Below are 18,314 nucleotides of genomic sequence, written 5' to 3' on the forward strand. Positions count from 1 at the left end.
GGAAGAACAGAAACTGAGTATCCCAAAGCCCCTGAAGTCAGATAAAAGAGTGATACAGGTATTAAATGTAAAAAAAGTGTCAGTTACCTGGTTAAATCCTGGATTAAATGAATGGAAAAATCATAACTGCTGTTTAATGTTTAGGAATTTATGAGTAGTTGCATTTTTTTTAGCGCCTGGTGGCATGTCATTACATTCAGAAAAGTACTAATAGCTATAGGAATAAAAACTTTCTGAGACCATGAAATGTCATTATAGTCTCAGTAAAATAAGACCTTTAGACATATTAGCAAAGGTTTTTTATCCAGTGACACATACTTGCAAGTAGGAGATTTTTTTCCAAAAGGGTTTGTAGAAACACAGAATATACTTACCACTAGGGCTCCTGCTCTTAAACCAGGATCATATGGAACTCTAAAACTTTCTGGAAGTTTGCTGCTCTGTAGTTTTTCAAGCTTTTGCCTCAGCTGTGCAATAACTGCAATTACAAGTAAGACAACACAATGAAATCAAAAGTTGGAAGGCAAAAAAAAGCTCATAGAATCATATAGGTTGGAAAAGACCCTTACGATCACCAAGTCCAACCATTACAGGTAACCAAACTTGTTAACCATGATGATTTAGCTAAAAACCTCCTCTGTTAAGCTACTTTTTAAATTGTTCTCCTCAAGGATCTTCTGATTTGAGGAATGGAGGAAAACTCTTTTAACTTACACTATTAATGGCCAGGGCTGTTTCAGATACCTAAAAGTAAAGTCTTCAAGCACCTCACAAAGTCATGTGCCCTCTACAAAGTGTTGGAAACACTGCACAGCACTTGGTGTTCTTCTGAAGACTCAGGAGATTACATTAAAATGTCACCTTTTGTTTAAACAACAAAACGAAACACAGTATAACACACTAAAAAATATTTTGCCCTTTTTCCTTTCCAGCCAAGGAGATGATGATCTATCTATCAAAGGCTCAGAAGGAGGCATTTAAAAGCGCCTTGCATTTTCCAGTATTATTTTGACACATCTTATTGCTCTTGCAGATAGACTCCTGGCTTTTGAATTCTTGGATTCAATTATATTTCATTTATAAGGCCTCCAACTATGGAGATACTGAATTTCCTGTCCTCCTAAAACTAGTTTCACAGTGCAGCCTTGTTAATCTCACATTCCAGTAAGAAGAAAAAATGTTGTATATTTATAAAAACAAGAATTTTAATGTTCATATATGAACTGAATCTTTTCACTCAGAACCTCAAGCTTCTAAATCTTCAGCTTAGAGCAGTATGCATCAAACTACGTATGATGCACTTTGTTCATCAACAAAGATTGCACACTGGTCTAAAAGAAACTGCAGCTACACAGCAGAGGCTGCATATACATGTTCAAGTAATTTTGCAGATAAAAATTAAAGAGCAAAAAATTTGTAATAGGAAATGGACCTAGATATCTTAATATACAAAATTCTAAAATCATACAGTCATAGAATGGTTGGGGTTGGAAGTGACCTTTAAAACTCATCTAGCCCAATCCCCCTGCAATGAGCAGGGACACCTTCAGCTAGGTCAGGTTGCTCAGAGCCCCGTCCAACCTGACCTTGAGTGTTCCCAGGGATGGGCATCTACCACCCCTCTGGGCAACCTGTTCCAGTGTTTTACCACCCTGACTGTAAAAAATTTCTTCCTTGTATTTAGTCTAAATCTATCCTCCTTTAGTTTAGAACCATTACCTATTGTCCTAATACTGCAGGTCCTACTACAAAGTCTGCCCATCTCCCCGGAGCCTTCTCTTCTCCAGGCTGAACAACCCCAACTCTCTCAGCCTTTCCTCGCAGGAGAGATGTTCCATCCCTCTGATCATTTTTGTGGCCTTCTCTGGATTTGCTGCAACAGGTCCATGTCTTTCCTTTGCCCAGGACTCCAGAGCTGGATGCAGCTCTGCAGGGGGGCTCTCACCAGAGTGGAGTAGAGGGGGAGAGTCACCTCCCTCACCCTGCTGGCCACGCTTCTTTTGATGCAGCCCAGGATATGTTTGGCTTTCTGGGCTGTGAGCACATATTGCTGTCTTATGTCCAGAAAATGAAGACATTTCAAAAGCTGCTATCAATTTTAAAAAGTCAAGCCAAAGGGATTACCTGAGAACTCAAACCACAAATGTTACATCTATTCTAAAGGCTTTTAGAAAAGAACTACCCAGCAGTGCCAGGTGACTAATGTGGTATCATTTCTGGCAAAACATAAATAAATCTGACAGCAATATATAGGAGCTAGTGAGTGGACTTTATAATCAGCCATCTTAAAAAAACCCAAAAACTAACCCACCCACCCCCAAACAAACGAAACCCAAAAAACCCCTAGGTTGTAGTAACTTGGGTTACAAAACAGCTTTCTAAAATGTTACTATTGAATTCCTAGACAAATCCAGCTTTATTTCAGTAAGTCTCCTCATTGTAATATAATGTAATTTGAAAATTGTATGCCAACCAATTGAAGCTAGTAAAGATTAGGAATTAGCTGATTTTAAAACACAAGTGAAGGCACTTGCTAAAACAATTTTCAAGTTGATCTGGCTTAAGAACAAAGTGCTATGCATTTCAAGAGAAGAAACAGTTGCATAGACACATTCTTGGGAGACAAATCATCTAACAGAGTGGTGATGAAAGCAGATAAACCTATGTAACATTAAGATCTTAAGGATTTATTTAATACTACTCTCTGTGTTCAAACATAAGCAAAGAGATTACGTGGAAAGTGAAAGAAAGTTTGACAGCATTATTGCTACTGGACTAGTATGGACCTAACAGCAAAGAATGTATTCTTTTAAAAAATCCACAAATACTGGAGGAAGAGAAATATATACAAGAATTAGATGAGGCTGCATAGCAGAATGAAGTGAAACAGTCCAAAACATTCAGACTGAAAACATAAACAACGACGAACATCAGAAATGATAGGGAGGAAAAAATGTAATAAAGAAGAAATTTTAGGATATACATTTTTAAAAATGTCAGAAGTACAGAGTCCCTGTAGGAAAAATCATATCCTCAATAATCTGAGAATAAATTAAATTAGATATAGCATTAGTAGGACACTCCACAGTTTCAGGAAGCCTTATTCAGTGAAAATGACAATTATATAAGTCATCTTTCAACGTTCTGCTGTACGTTACATGCAAAGATTCTTTAACTTCAAAACCTGGTGGGTGTTAATGTGATTGCTTTTCCTTGAAACTTTTCTTCTTTGCCCACATACCTCTCAAAGATAATGTATTATGGAAACCACTGCTGTTACGGACATGTCCATCTGCAAGGCTGTAAAGTTTCTTTCCAAAATACAGGATCCTGACCAAATACACTTAGATAATATAGCATTTTAAGATAAATTTTAGAAAGTTGTTTAGAAAGAATATTTTATATGGGGGTTCAGTAAGACCCCTAACTCATACTATGTGGTAATGTTAACTGGTATTACATTATATATTGAAGAATAAATGCGTACTTCCTCCAATATTTTTTTAAACACCACCACAGCCACTTCTGCATAACCAGAGTGGAAAGGCTTTCCAAACCAAGGATTTCCTGGGCTGGGACATACCAGGCTGAACATGCAGGAAGAGCTGGTCTCTCTGCAGCTTTTAAAATTTGAATATTGTCATATGTCTTCTCGTATTTACCCCCAACATCAAGCAACTAACAGGAATGATGACAAACAAGCTTTTAAGGAAGTGGGGGGGGGGGAAAATAAAGGCAGGCAAAACCCAGAGGTAAACAGACATTGCATAACCTTACTGTGGCTTCCAAAAACTAGAAAAAACAATACCACATCTGTGTCTCGCAGGACTCCTATTCAGCATATCGCAAAGCCCCAACGATATGCTGATCCACCAGCTACTGCTGCGGCATAGCAGAGGCTGTACTGGACTCCTCCCCAGTCCTCTTGCCAAAAGTCTTTTAGTGACTGCTTAGGTAAGGCCGTGTTTCTTGGCAAGTGTCACTTTTCCTCTTTATTTTCCATTAATATTTGTGTCCCGGGTTGTTTCTTTCTTCAGTGCTGGCAGTCAGCTAAGGGTTATGTACAAGAACTTAGCTGTTTCCAGTTTTATGGCGTGAGGTTCAAGAAGATAAGCCAATGCATGGGGAAGTACTGGGTGTCTATAACATTGATATACTTCTCCTTTTGGGGTGGAATGAGCAAACAGTGTATTATTGGTCAATCACTAATAACTTATTACATTGGCATTTTAAAAGAAGTAATACTGATGCCCTTTGACAGTAATTTATCCATTAATTTTCTAAATAAACAGTGCAATTTGCTGCCTAGATTTTTACACCTAAAGAGAAAAAGCAGTATTATTACAAACAAAGAAATGCCTGTTAGCAAATACCTTGAGAAGTGACATCATACTTCTCTGCAGAAACTGATTTTATCTCCATTGTGACTTTATGCAGCAATTCAATTACTTGGACCTGCTTCATGAAATCGTGTAGCATTGCTTTTCCACAGCCCCTAAGATAGGCTTCTAGGATGACTGCAAACCTCTGCTGGTAATGCATGGACTGGGCAATCTCACTTCTTAAGAACCAAAACAAGAAGTGACCAATTCTTTTGTTCTAGAGGTAAAGAAAAATACTACAATCAGCACACATTTCTTGACAAAGGGTTTTAATAATGCCATAACTTCAGCGCAAGTTGGCTGCATTTTGAAGTACTTACTCTCAAACCACGTTTTAGCAGAAATCTGGCTAATGCGCTGTCATGATATGGCTCAAATTTCACAGCCTGAGTAATACAAGCATAGAAGACATGTTACTAACACATTTATGATCCCATTGCACTTAGACTTTACCACTGACATCTAGAGAACACTGCAGCAGGAGTAGAAAATGTGTAACAAAGCAGGTCTTTTGAGGAAACAAAGTCGAAAAAAACAAAGCAAAGCTCCTTTGTGTCTGATTCAAGAAGCACTTTTTCTTTGCAACAGGTTATTTTCAGGTACATTATCACTGACAAATAAAGCAGTGCAGAGAGTTGCTAACCAGCGAGACTGATCCGAGCATATGAAGGCATGTGAACAAAGCAGCATCATTCTCAGGGCACAGCAAAAACCAACAAGATCAGAAAACAGTCTGTGGTCTGACTGACACTGTGAAGGCTTAAAAAGACTACTGGCAAATGAAATGATGTATTTGTAATCACTCTTTTAATACAAATTTTCAATAATAAAGCACTGGGTTTATTATTTATCCACCACTTTGGGACTGGGGTGCTAGTGTTCACTGCTGGCTTCCCCAGCAAGCGTGGGATATTGGAGCAGTATTTTGGAGCACCTAATCTGGCCTTTAGCCCCTCACTGAACGACAAAACAGAATAAAGGCTCCGATACACATCCTATATTAATGGAGTACAATTAAGAAGAAAACTTCACCGGAGCTTTTTTAATGACTTGTGAGCACAGATATATTTTTTCTCTTCCAACAGCCGCTCCCCTCCACCCAAGCTCACAGATATTTCCAAGCTAGCACCAAAAAAGGGTGGAAACAAAAAGCCAACAACTTTTTTTAAGTGCCAGGATTGGATTTTTTTTGCTGTTATTCTCTCCCCCACCCCAATAACCAAGCGAATTTGTCTGCCAAAGAATTATCATACTTCTAGGTACTGGGCTGTACCAGGGAACTTATCCACTTCAAGTGTTTTTTCCAGCAGCTTCTTCCCTGTTGCTTGAGGGACTTAAGTTTATAGAAGATTTCTATTAAGATTAATGGCAGGAAAAAAGTATGCATGTATATCTCATGGCAAGAAAAGAGAAATAAGAAGCATACAGTCTCTGGAACAGTCACAAAATCCCTGTTGTGGACTGAGGGGGCTGGTGAATGGCTTCAGGTTCTGGAAACAGAGCACCAGGAAGAGGCACTAGAAAGATCAAGGGAAAACAAAGGGATGTGCAGAGAGCTGGGTGCATGTAGTATGCTCAGCTTTCAGAAGCAACAAAGTATGCAAACTTCTAGCAATAGTTCTTCAACAGAATACAATGGCCCTTTCAAGATCACTTTGGTCTGCGGCTTGCAAAGAAGCAACCGAGCCATCAGCAGAGGTCTACTAAATTCATCAAACGAATGATAGGGTTTTATAAACTCTTACAAGTACTGCAGCACACAGTTGTAGTTTTTATTATGAAAATATCAACACTATTTCTGAAATAGTAAATTGTCCTATGGGTTTATTCAACAGAAAAAAAAAAAAGAAAAAAAAAGGAAAAAAACCCCACAACCCAAGCTTTTACAGCCAAATTTCTAGAATGAACCAACTTACAAAAATGTTACAAAGACTTGTTCTTTCCAGCTGCTGGCGAACAGACAGACAAGAAAGCCAAGCACCAAACTTGCCCTTCTACAGTTCCTTAATTCTGCAAGAACTGTCTTGACCATCTCTGCAATACTGCTTTATCTCCCCAAGCAACACCATCTTATTTAGGAAAGATAATGAGAACTCATAAACGTAAACTGATTTTAAAATATATAGACCCTTTTACTTTGTGTATGGCATTATGAGATACAAGGCGTTTTTAATAAAAGTTATTTTTCACTGCAATAAGGCACTCAAAAGCAATAATTATTACATAAATTCAAACAGATCTGCTTACAGTTCCAAGAAAGCCTAGTAAAAAACTAATTCTGGTATATACTTTGCTGAATGTTCTTGGTGTATATCCCTGAAAAACAATTTAAGAATGAAATACAGCCAAGCAACCGGCCATTGCTTCAGAACAAAACCTCATTAGATTAAGGTAGCAAATGTATTTTAACATAGTATTAGAAAAAATTATTATGCGCATCCTTATTATGCTTAAGTTTTAGATATAATTATTTTAAAAGTCAATCACATTTTTCTTTTTTTCTTCTTTTTATTGCCCCACAAAGTCAAATATCAGCATTTAAAGAGCAATAATAAAAGCTACCCATTAAAACCCATTCGCTGGCACTCCATCAGGTCCCTGCACATACCTTTTCTTGTCAATTCAGCAGAAGAGCTTTACTCACTGCCATATACAACCAGTACAGTCGTTGGTGTTTGGTTTAAAATGGATTGTGCTGTACTTTAACTATCCTATCCATGTTTTATCAACTGCACACAGAACAACAGATCTTTATAGAAAACTCAATAGGTTTATTTATGGCATGGCTGCTTTCATTTGGGATAAATGTGGGGGGAAATAAAATGTTTGATTTCTAACTCGAATGGGAGGTAAAACGGGAATATCCTTTGCAGAGTCAAATAAGCCATAAAGCTTTCATGAAGGCATGCACGTGAAAAGTGATGACTGTTTGCAGAAGAGGCATCTCAGATGTGTCCATTAGAGCACAGGAATGGCTGACATCCATTCTCCCAAAAATTTGGATTTTCAAATACACTGGGGTACCAATATATTTCCTGCAGGATGCTGATGGCCCATGCTCTGTTGTTAGCCAAGGAAGGAAAGCAAGGAAGGAGCAGAGAGGTAAAAGCTGGGATCTAGTATTAGTTTTCCTTTTGGGGGATGGCAATCTTTTTATTTCTTACTACATGTCTTACTAAAAATGAAGTTAAGCTACTATGATTTTATGCTACAGTAAGTTAAATTACTGTTAGAGAGATTTAGTTTTAAAACTCTCCAGATCTGTACTTCCTGAAAACAAATAATTTCAAAAACAAATGGTAGAAACTCTAGTATTTCCCCCATTCTCTCAGGCACTTTGATATCAACGAATCACCATCCCAAACTCCTAATTTGGATATAAAAGCGAATAAAATTGCTGAGCCACATGTAGACAGCAAAAGCTCACAAGCCAAGCATATATATAGCAGTAGCTACGTGGGAGGCCCAATGAGGTAACCGTAGCAACTCCCTTGGTTAATGCAGAAGTGCATAAATTCTGCCTGGGGAGCCTAATCTTCAGACAAGCAAAGACAAGACTAAGAAGGCTTTGTTTAAAGCACTACTGATGTGCAGCAAAATCTGAAATACTAACTTCATTTTCCTGGGAACCCGGGCTCTCTCTGAACCCACAGAAATTAAAAGCCCAATCCTGCAGTTTCCCTGACTGCAGCAGTGCAGCAGTTCCTTTTTTTTTTTTTTTTTTTTTTTTTTTTTAATTTTGAATGCCAATTTTGTCCTCCGATTCTCTGAAAAAGTGTTTCCTGCTCTGCAGGGCAACAGCCTTTCCTCAGGAACCAGTGCCCTGCCAGGTGCTGGGAAGCCTGCGGCGCTGCCTTGCTCCAGGGGATGCATTTACCAGGAAGAACTGCAGGGTTACACCTTTCATCAGCCATCAGACACACTTTACCGCTGACAGGCTGCCCAGCTCTGGCACTGTGTTGCAAAAAAGCAAACAAACCAATTTTCTTGTATAACTGATATAAATGCTTCAAATCGATACAGTGGTGATTCACTGTCATTAAAACCACAATTTTTCACCCAACTTCCCAGAATGAATTAATCTTACTATGGGGTCCTAGCAACAATTTATTTACTTTTTAAATTTTTTTTAGAAGTTTCTAGCTAAATTTGGTGCCCTTATAAGTAAAAGACTGAAGTCACTGCAACGTGCTGTGTAACTACACAGTTATTCTTGACCTAAAACCCAACCCCAGGTTGATCTTCAGGCTTTGCCCATGTCAACATCTGCTTTTACTTTCTTTCTGTCTAAAGTCTTTCTAAATATTGCTACAGCTGGTCAACAATTCTTCAATGCTGTGTGATTCAGACCTGATAAGAACAGAATTAGAGACAGCACAGTTAGGCTTTGCTCCCATCGTAACTGTGCTAGTGTTGACAATTTCCAGAAAAATGTACTACTGTAAATGCAAGATATGAACTGTAAGACACAAGGCTACAGTAACATAAAAATAACAACACAGGCAAAAGGCGAAATGTAGAAAGTGTGTTTTGGGTTAATTTGGTTACTACCACTGCTTTGACTAAATGCCGGAGACTTCAAAACCAGGGATTACTAACTAGCCTTACCAACAGGGGAATGATGATGGGGTCATGCAAACATTCCCAGAAGGCAGAGTTCAAGCATGCAAATAAACCTTACCTGCACAAGCTGTAAAAGGTAATGAAGAACATCATCATCTTCTAAACTTTCTAGTTTCTGAACTGCCATTGCTCGGACGTTTTCATCTGAAAAGTTACAGTCTAGAAGTTGCATTGTGAGTCCAACATCTAAAGTGCTTTGATCCCAAACCTCCTTCTTAGCTAGCAACTGGTATGTTTTGGCCACTATTTCTTGTTGTCCCCATTTCACAGAGCTAAGCAGCTTAGGATATGCCTTGGGGTGCTTTATGCTTTCATATCTAAAGTGCCACAACAGTTCTTTGTCCTCAGGAGAAAGTGGATTAAGTGGGTCAGTTGCTATGATCTCTTCAAGTTGCTTGCGAAGCTGGTTGGGCATTTCAGCTCGTGTCCTGTCCCCCTGGGGGTCTGATGTTATCCTGTGCTTGGGCAAGGCAATTGGGTGACAATATTTGTCCAGCACAATAGAGATAGCCATTGAGTTTTCTTTATCTGGGTTAGTTGCTGATGTGAGTTTGTCTGCATTGATACTTCCTTGTTCTTCTCCCTTGCCTGGAATTTTCCACATGTGGAGCACATACTCCCCACTGCGTAGCAAGAAACGGTGATCTATCAACAAAAGATTTACATAATAGAGAAGCTGAGTTTTGCATTTGGAATCAGAGTTGGGGGACTCATGTGACTGAAGGTTGGTCTTTGTGGACAGTCCCTGTGCTTTGCCGCAGTATATCTGAAGATTCAGGAGTGCTCCTTTAGGCAAATCTTTGATTTTGATATCAAACTCCAACCAAATATTCCACAGAACCTCCTCAGTAAAAGGCTTTGATGAAGTCCTCCTCTGTGAAAGGAGCTGCTGCCCATGTTGAATGTTAGCCTCCACAAACACAGTAAGATCAGTATTTCTCGGTAAAACTGGAATATCAATGCCAATTATTTTCACCCTAAATTTCCTATTACAATCCCACAAAGAGATAGTGAAGACTCTCTCATGATCTTTTCCATCTATAGTCAACTGTTCGTGATAACCTGTAACTCCTGTACAGTCATCCACCAAGGGCCACTCCTCCTTCTGAACCTCATCCTCACTCGGGTCAGGGGGGTTGTCTAAGACGAGGTGGATTTCTTCCCCATTCTTAAGGCACTGTCTTATCCAGTGAAAATCTTTGATTGGTGTCTCTCCAGTAATGTACTCATCTCTGCCACAAATCCTGAGAACAAAATCCAGTTCGCTATGATCTTCAGGAATGTCCATCAAAGACTTTTTCTTTGCCATTTTTGTGAAAAAGCTGTGGAGAATCGTATCTGGAGTGTCATCTATCGACACTTTAATTTTTTGGCTAGTTGTTCCTCTATGTATGTTTATGAAAATGTTATTATTAGTGATCTTTTTAAATAAATATTCTGGGAGTGGCTTAGATGTAGTCCATGGGTGCATTGCATACAATTTAGGATCTCTACAGGCTACCTCTATCATTCGTGGAGTGACTAATCTGCGACGGGTAAATTCTAGTTCATCATCATGCACATTGCTTACATCAGTGACGTCATAACCAATTAAATTGTTAAGTTGCCGCTGAAATTCCTGAACTTCTTCTGATGGTTTCTGTTTCTGGACAACATAGATCTTGCCTACCTTTTTCTGTAACACTTTCCAGTACAGTATGCAGTCCAAGGTCTGTAATACTTGATGTTTATCATAAATTTCATACCACTGCCCTTTCTTCTGGTACTGCAGAATAAATTGATCTGGGGTGAACGCATGGTAGAAGTCTGTGGTTTGACTCATCTCTATTGCACGCATCCAAATCTGAGCTTTCATTTGCTCGACTGTACAGTTGCCAGCTATTTCAAGTAACATCATTTCCGGTACTTTAGTATGTTTGTTGCTTGTAGGTAAAATGAATTCAATGGATATCAGTTCCATTGATGACAAACTACTCGAGGTACAATGAGGTTTCATTCTTCTTCTCCTTCGTTTGTTTTCCTCTCTCATAACAACAGGCTGTTCATAATCCCCCAACTCCATGCCAGAAGAAATCTAGCAAAACATACAAATACTTGATTAGTTTCTCATTTTTCTTTACTCTTCTTTTTTAAATCTTCTTAATTAAAATCACAGGCCAGTCAGAATCCTGCTATATATATGCTTTTTATATTTCCCCTGATTTTCTGGTCACAAATACTTGACTTACATAAACCACCTCAGACGTAATATATTCAATACCAAATATTAAAAAAAAAACACAAAAAACCCACAAAAAAAACCCCCAACAACAAAACACCAATCCTCCAGCGATTTAACAATTAAAACAGAGCTCTTAAACAGCCTTCCCAGATTTCACCGAGGATAAGCAGTCTGACTCTGTATTTCCTCCACAATGATCTGTTCTTGCTTCTATTGCTCAAGCACTGACTATTCTGCTGCCTCCTCTGTTTTGATGCTGCTGATATTAACATAAGTGTATTTTCATAGAAATCAAAAGCCATGCTACTGTCTACGAGCAGAAAGTGGCCGACCAAGCTCCAGGAAAGCAAAACATCAAGCAATTTGTTTGCAGGCTGGACAGAGGTGAGCCTACTCCCACTTTCCTCTGCCTCTCTTTTTAGCGATGAGGAATAAGGACTTACACCAAAAAAAGCCCTTAGGATTCAAAAGTCAGGGACTACTTCTGAAGACAGGTATTTAACACGCCTCTAAATTCAAGCCTAGTATGCATAATGTGCTTATTTAAAATAAATCAACTCACCAGACTGATAACATCCATCCATTTTTAAAGTAAATACTTCAAGTATAAACAAATAGTTTGTTACAGAAGAAAAAAACCTCCCAAGCTGATGCTGATTTATTACTCTATAAACCAAATCACACCTAGAACACCTGTAAAACAACATCGAACAAGAATGGCCTACCTTATCAGCTTTCAGTAAACAAAAAATACTGTTACAGTTAATCCTCACTGAACAATGTTAAAGTGGAAATTATTCACTGAAAGCTTGGAAGAGGAAGGCAGCACTGACCGAGCATGGTTGCACAAGCTAAGTTACAGAAACACACTGAACTTTTCCAGACAACGCTTTTTATACACAAAATCTTTCTCTTAACTGCTGGAAAAACTAAATCAAATATACCAATGCCTTAGCAGATAACAAAATAATAAGATGAAAATGTAAAAGGTTAAACTGAAACAACATAGCATGCTAACTAAAATTCTTTTTTCAAGTTCCGGAAAGCAACAACTATGGACGCACCACCTCTATAACTGACAAAGAACAAAGAAATATTACCTGCTTATAAAATAAAGGCTGAATTGCTGAAGAAGATTCATCTGTTTTATAGCTGAATTTCCTATATTTTTAAAGGAAGATCATTCACAAAAAAAAGAAATTCTTTGTTTAAGTTGTTCTGCTTTTCTTGCTCGCCTTCATATCCAGATGCAAAGGAAGTGCTGCACTTACCAGGAAGGAAGTTTTAACCAAGTTGATTATACATATGATTGCTCATTTAAAAAAAAGTCAGAATGCTTTTCCTGTTACAACATTAAAAATACACTAACAGTACACCGATTTAATTTTAACACACATGCACAGAAGACATGCTTAAAGCCTTTTAAAAACACCTAAGAATAACCCAGGCAATAAACCTAATGAATCCAAATAAAACATTTTAAAAACAGTATATTTTGGAGAGCCTAACTACTTTATAAAAGAGTTAAATAAAAATAGTAGATAAAAGACAAGTAAATCCGCAATGTTTCCTTATTTTTGTTTTCATGTTGATAGCCCTTTGAGGTCTCCCAACTTAAACCCCTGCGAGTTTTTAAAGCCAGTCTCTGTACAGGCATCACATGGAGATGGTATCTGCCAAGGATCTTGCAGGGTAAACTCAGCAATAGAACTGCCAGGTCATCTTCCTCCTAATATTTTCAACTCACTCATTTATGATTAAAAACACACAGTGAAATCCACTAAATATGATATTTTAAAATTTGGGAAGAATTTAAACTATGGCCTTTAAACCCTAATCCTTGTGGTTAACTACAACCTGAAGAGCTGTTCCTTTACTAAAAAAAATCCCCACAGGAAAAAATTGGAAAACATGTACAAACCAGAAAGAAAAGACAGAAAATCCTCTAATTGTATCCCTTTTCCTTATGACTTTTCCAATGAAACACTGACCATTTTGAAGAGCAGTAACATATCCTACAGCAGTACATAGCCTACAAAAATTAAGATTTTTGAGAAAAAAAAATCTGAAACAACTGAGAAGTCTTTTAGCAACAGTGAAATGGTGATGTATTTGTTTTGTTGTTTGGTTTTTTTTTTTAACATATGCATGCTTCCTTAAGACACCTTTCTTACTAAAAAGGAGGGGGGGGGGGGAAAAAGGGCTCTCTGTATTGGCAAAAAAAAAATAAATCTGAGTCTCTTACCTGCCTCCAATATGCTGCTTACAACCTCTGAAATTTTCAGATTTTGCCAAAGTTAAAAAACCCCAGAGAATACCCTCCACCACAGATGTAGCTTTTCTTTATCAGAGCATCATCTTGCTTCTCAGCTAAGACTGACTTCTTTTTAGGAGGTTCTTTTTTTCAGGAAGTGAGTTTGGGGAAAACATATTCAGTCTTAGCTCCCTCTATCTTTTAGAGCCAGGATTTGGAACTTCTCAAGGAACTGGTGAAGTTGCCCCAAACATTTTGTCACTGCCACGAAATCTACCCATCTTGCCCAAGACATCTCCAACACTCATCCTCTGCATATGTGCAGCCTGTCAGCATTCATCAGCCAGTCTCTGGGGCATCTCAGCACTAGACACCACTTTCCCCTCTGGACCTCCTCTCATCTGAAAAAAGCACTCAGTTGCTGGAAAACTTGAGCACCTGCAACCTTCATGGCAGTGCCCAGGGTGACGGAGAAGATGGAAGCAGACAGTTTCACATAAAAAGGAAAAGGAGCTGGAGGGGTAGGAAAAGGAGTAATGCTGAAGGGGAAAATTTATTTTGCAAAACCTGTGTTTTCAAATTTCTTGACTTTGGAGAGCTTACCTTTGCAAGGCTTTTTCAGAATCTGTCTTTTGAAGTATAATCTCTAAAACATGTTGCTTATTTTTCAATTAAACATAAGTAACCAGCAGTAAGGGGGGGGGGGGGGGGGGGGGATGTCACACCAACAGGCTACATAGATTTTTTTGCAAATATCCCTCATTCTAGAAGTTGTGCTGACCCTATTAAGTAAACCTGGACCAATTTCATTGGGTTTTGCCAGAGCTAAGAAAGCATACTGATTTAAAATACCCTCATCTTGCCACCATGTGCTATACACGTACAGATCAATTTTTCAAACACATATACTCAAATATTCCATCTCCTGCTAAGCTATTCTAGCACTACACCATTGACCAAGACTATCAAGACAATCAAAGGCAGCAACGCTACCTCATACAGCAGAAAACTACTCTGTACATTGCTCAAGAAATGTAATTGTTTGACACACTTATCCACTTAAAAAGACAGGTAGAGCAATATTGTGAAAGGTTCAGATATTCCCCCTCAAATTGCAGCAGATACAATGCAAATGTATGACACTTGTGTAACTGCCCATACAAGACTGTCTCTTCTCCCACATTCATTTGGGCTGTGACCTGTCATGTCTAGGCCAATCCAGTCCAGTCCAGTCTCCATCTCCAGTTCAGCTCTGACCACTTTTCAGCACCTTTAAAAGCCAATTCTTGGAGGGATGACTGTCTCTAATCAGTCTCTGCAATGACAGACATAAAAGTGTCCTCATTCAGAGGGTGACACCAAATTGTATCTGTTTTCTACTAATCCATGTGTAGTCATGACAAGACCGTATTTTCTCATGGATATGCATCAGAAAACTTTGATGTTTATAATGGAAAATCATTTAAAAGAACTTCCTGAAACCTTTGTCATGCCTAAGCATTGCTTAAAGAGTATTGACACTTCTATATGCCTACTGCAACAACACCACCACAAAATTTTAAAAAATCACTCTTTTAAATTTATAATTCTGATAGGCCTCATCAACCCCGAATTTCCCTGTATTAGAACTGTGGTACCACTGGTCCACGAATCCTGATGGGATGCAATAGAGCAGGAGGAGGTGGGCCTGTAAAAGGTAGCTAAGACAAGCAAACAGACTTGCCTTTGTCTTCAGTCGTATTCCTATCACATCACTCAGGTCAGCAAACTGATCATAACAAGAACAACCACAAAATTTGGTTAATTTTCAGCCGGATCAGTTCCTTGATCTGACTCATCACTGGCAGAAGTGGTTTGGCAGGGGAGGGAAGAGAAGGGAAGGGAATGGAGCCAGCGCAGTTTATGGTAACCGAGACTGAAACATAATTCACAGCAGGATTAGGAGATAAATTCATGAGTAAACTTGTTAAATGATTTGAAAACACTGGCTGTAAGATGCTTTAAAGAGACAATGTGTTACTATCATTAATTACTTCACATATTCTGCTACAAAAAATTCCAGATTATCTGTCAAGCTTCACTGCTTTGTTGGGACTGTGTTAAGAGTTTTACCAGTTACTTATTCTTCATTGGTTATTTGAATGCTTATTCTATACTAGTTCCTGCTTCTGCCTTAATCCACTATGCGAAAACCTTATTTTACAATTATTCTTTTCACTTTAGTGTGAACTTTTTCCCAGACAATATAACCTGCAAGAAAGCAGGCACTTCTATTGGAGTAAGACTCACCTCATGCACACATTATGCAAACATAATAATGTGTTAACATTCACAAAGTTTAAAGATAAATTATAAAAAGAACCAGAACGAAAATGACCGTACATGACCTGAAGTTTTCCAAGCAGCATACCGTATCTACTTGCCAGCACTGTCTTGTAGCAGAGGACTGCTTTGCGTTTGCTGGGTAGGAGTACAATGTATCTTCCCTACATCTGCGATGATCCAGTGCTGAACTACATAGGCAAGATACCCTAAGCATGAACACAACTGCCAAACCCACTTTGCTTGATCCTTTTGTGGACTCCTCCAGCAACTAGTCGCTCTCATGGGAATTAAATCAGAGCAGGTTCCCATTAGCTAGTAAACTTCATAGATAATACAGTCACATTCTTCATCAAAAAGTACACAAATCAGCAGATAAAGCACAACATCTCGGTCAGGAGGTTGTCGAGTCAATCAGACGCCTGTTACGGCTGCAATACTTTCAGCCCCCCCCCCCCCCCCTTCACTACAGACCTTTGCCTATTTTGGTTTCTGCAAGAGATGCCTATTGGGGGGCACTCCTGGAACAAACAGTGACTTCTAGCTGATTCCGAAAACTTGGGTAAGGATTTTGGCAAAGCTCTGGTTAGCCAGAGTGACAGAAGTGACCGGGCCATCTGCCTTCAGCCCAACACTTTGCAGAGCTCAAGGCGGGTAGATGGCAGCTGTGACCGACACCAGCTCCCAAATGCCCTCGGCTGTTATTTCAGGTGATTTGTGGTGGGGGAAGGTTTTACAGTCTACACGTACTGGAGAGTCACAAGAGGTTATTATTTGTTGGATAAGGAAACACAGTTGTTGTTTAAAACCCGCGCTGCAGCAGAGATGACTCACGGATCGTAAGACCCGTGGGAACTGTTACGGCTGTCTAGCATGCTCCTTCGCTTTGCACCGTGTTACCCGGCACTCCAGCAGTTCCCTCGGCAGGTTCCGCACCACACCTGTAACTCCTGCTCGGGCCCGGCTGTGCGCGGGGAGCCGGGCCGCTTGGAGCCAAGGCCGGGCAGCCCAGGGCGCGGCGGTGGGGGCTGCAGCGGCCGCTGCGGGCTGACCGCGGGCAGTCACACCCGCCCGGCTGGCAGGGGGCTCTGGCCCAAGCGCTTCGCCTGCGCCCAGCCCGGCAGCCCGCGGCGCGGCGGGGAGCAGCGGGCCGGGGCCGCCTGCCTCCCCCGGCCCCGCCGGCCGGGCCCCGAGGCCGCACCCGCCCCCGCCCGCCGCCCCGAGATGGCGGCCGGGCCGCGCCGCCCCGCAGCGCCCGCGGGAGCAGCGGCGGCTCCGCATGAGGGCGAGCCGCGCCCAGCCCGGCGGGGCAGCCGGGAGCCGCGGGGAGCCGGCCGGGCGGGGCTGCCCACCGCCACCGCGGGGAGCCGGGCCGCGCCGCCCCGGCCCTGCGCCCCCGCCGCCACCTGCGAGCCCGGGCCGCGGGCAGCGCTGGCCGGGGGCAGGGTCCGCAGGCCGCCCCCGCCGGCGCTCGGGACGCAGCTACTCACCGCAGCGGCGCGGCCGCGGCCCCGGCTCCGGACAGGTGTTTTCCTCAGCAGGAAGCGGAGCGGGCCGGGGGCCGGAGGGGAGGCTCCATGGCCGGCGGTAGGCAGCTCCGGAGCCGCCGCCAATCACACGCCGGGCAAAGAGGGAACCGGCTGTGGGGCCTCCCCGCCCCGCTCAGGCGCCGCCGCCCTGCCCCGCCGCGGGCCCGGGGCGCCCGGCCCCGGCCCCCGCCGCTGCGACCGGCCCGAGCCGCGGCCCGCCGAGCCGGCTGCCGGGGCCGGGCCCGGGCCCCTTCCCCCGGGCGAGGCGGGGGCTCGGGGGAAGGGGCCGGCGCTGGCCCGGGACGCTCTGCGGGTCCGCGGAGCGCGGTGCCCGGCCTTGCCGCCTGGAGGCAGCGGGCAGCCCGGCCGTGGTGCGGGGTCCGCTGGCCCGGTACGGCCACATCGGCCTTGGTGCGGGTGTCCCCGCCGGTAGGGTGAACCGCCGCTGCCTGAGCGGGGTTTAATCGCCAGCACAGGGCACGCAGGACGCGTCCGGCGGTCAGCACAGGCAGCCTTGCTCGAGGCGGCTTCAAAGAGGGGTGCGTCGCCCCAAGGGCCGGCCCGCGCCTCGGCCGGCTGCTGCGGAGCGGCCACCGGCGGGGCCAGTGCCAGCCCGAGCGGCCCGGCCCGCGGCTGACGGCGGCTCCTCCGGCGAGGGCTGGGCTGGTTTGTCTAAGTTGCCCTCAACTCCCCCAGGGGTGGCATTCTGCTCTGGAGCACAGTGGCCTCCTCCGGAGAGATACTCACACTGTCTGATTAAATGCCTGCTACAGGTTGAGCCTCTTACTTGTCTCTCCCCCCACCCCCCTGCTACTTTTTATTTGAGGGTGCTGTATTCTTGTTTTCCTACCATTTTCCCAACCCCAGACTGGGCAATCCTGGCTCTGTCCTTTTAGGTCATGTTCTTTAAACCTCTTGCAATCCCTGCCTCCGGGTCCTTGCCAAATGGGCCACGTTGCTTTTGGAAGGCAGGGCACAAGACT

The 18,314-nt window shown here is 42.2% G+C and overlaps 1 protein-coding gene across 5 annotated transcripts in view; it reads right to left on the minus strand.

Annotated features, from left to right (window-relative positions):
* Positions 1–17,505, minus strand: part of PIK3CG (phosphatidylinositol-4,5-bisphosphate 3-kinase catalytic subunit gamma) — a 35,847-nt gene extending 18,342 nt beyond the window's left edge. For 2 of the 5 annotated variants that reach the window (XM_040594862.1, XM_040594863.1), the window contains exons 1-5: positions 11,789–12,305; positions 9,064–11,079; positions 4,703–4,768; positions 4,374–4,599; positions 375–478 (exon numbers count right to left, since the gene is read on the minus strand). In XM_040594862.1, coding sequence (XP_040450796.1) covers positions 375–478; positions 4,374–4,599; positions 4,703–4,768; positions 9,064–11,079; positions 11,789–11,806 — 2,430 coding nt within the window. In that variant the 5' untranslated portion in view covers positions 11,807–12,305. Of the gene's footprint in view, positions 1–374; positions 479–4,373; positions 4,600–4,702; positions 4,769–9,063; positions 11,080–11,788; positions 12,306–12,326; positions 16,904–17,292 lie in introns of those variants that run through there. The other 3 variants (XM_040594860.1, XM_040594861.1, XM_040594859.1) reach the window with 3 other exon arrangements.
* Between the last annotated feature and the right edge of the window lie 809 nt (positions 17,506–18,314).

The sequence above is a fragment of the Falco naumanni genome, chromosome 5 (genome assembly GCF_017639655.2).
Source record: "Falco naumanni isolate bFalNau1 chromosome 5, bFalNau1.pat, whole genome shotgun sequence".
In the NCBI taxonomy this organism is placed as follows: domain Eukaryota; kingdom Metazoa; phylum Chordata; class Aves; order Falconiformes; family Falconidae; genus Falco; species Falco naumanni.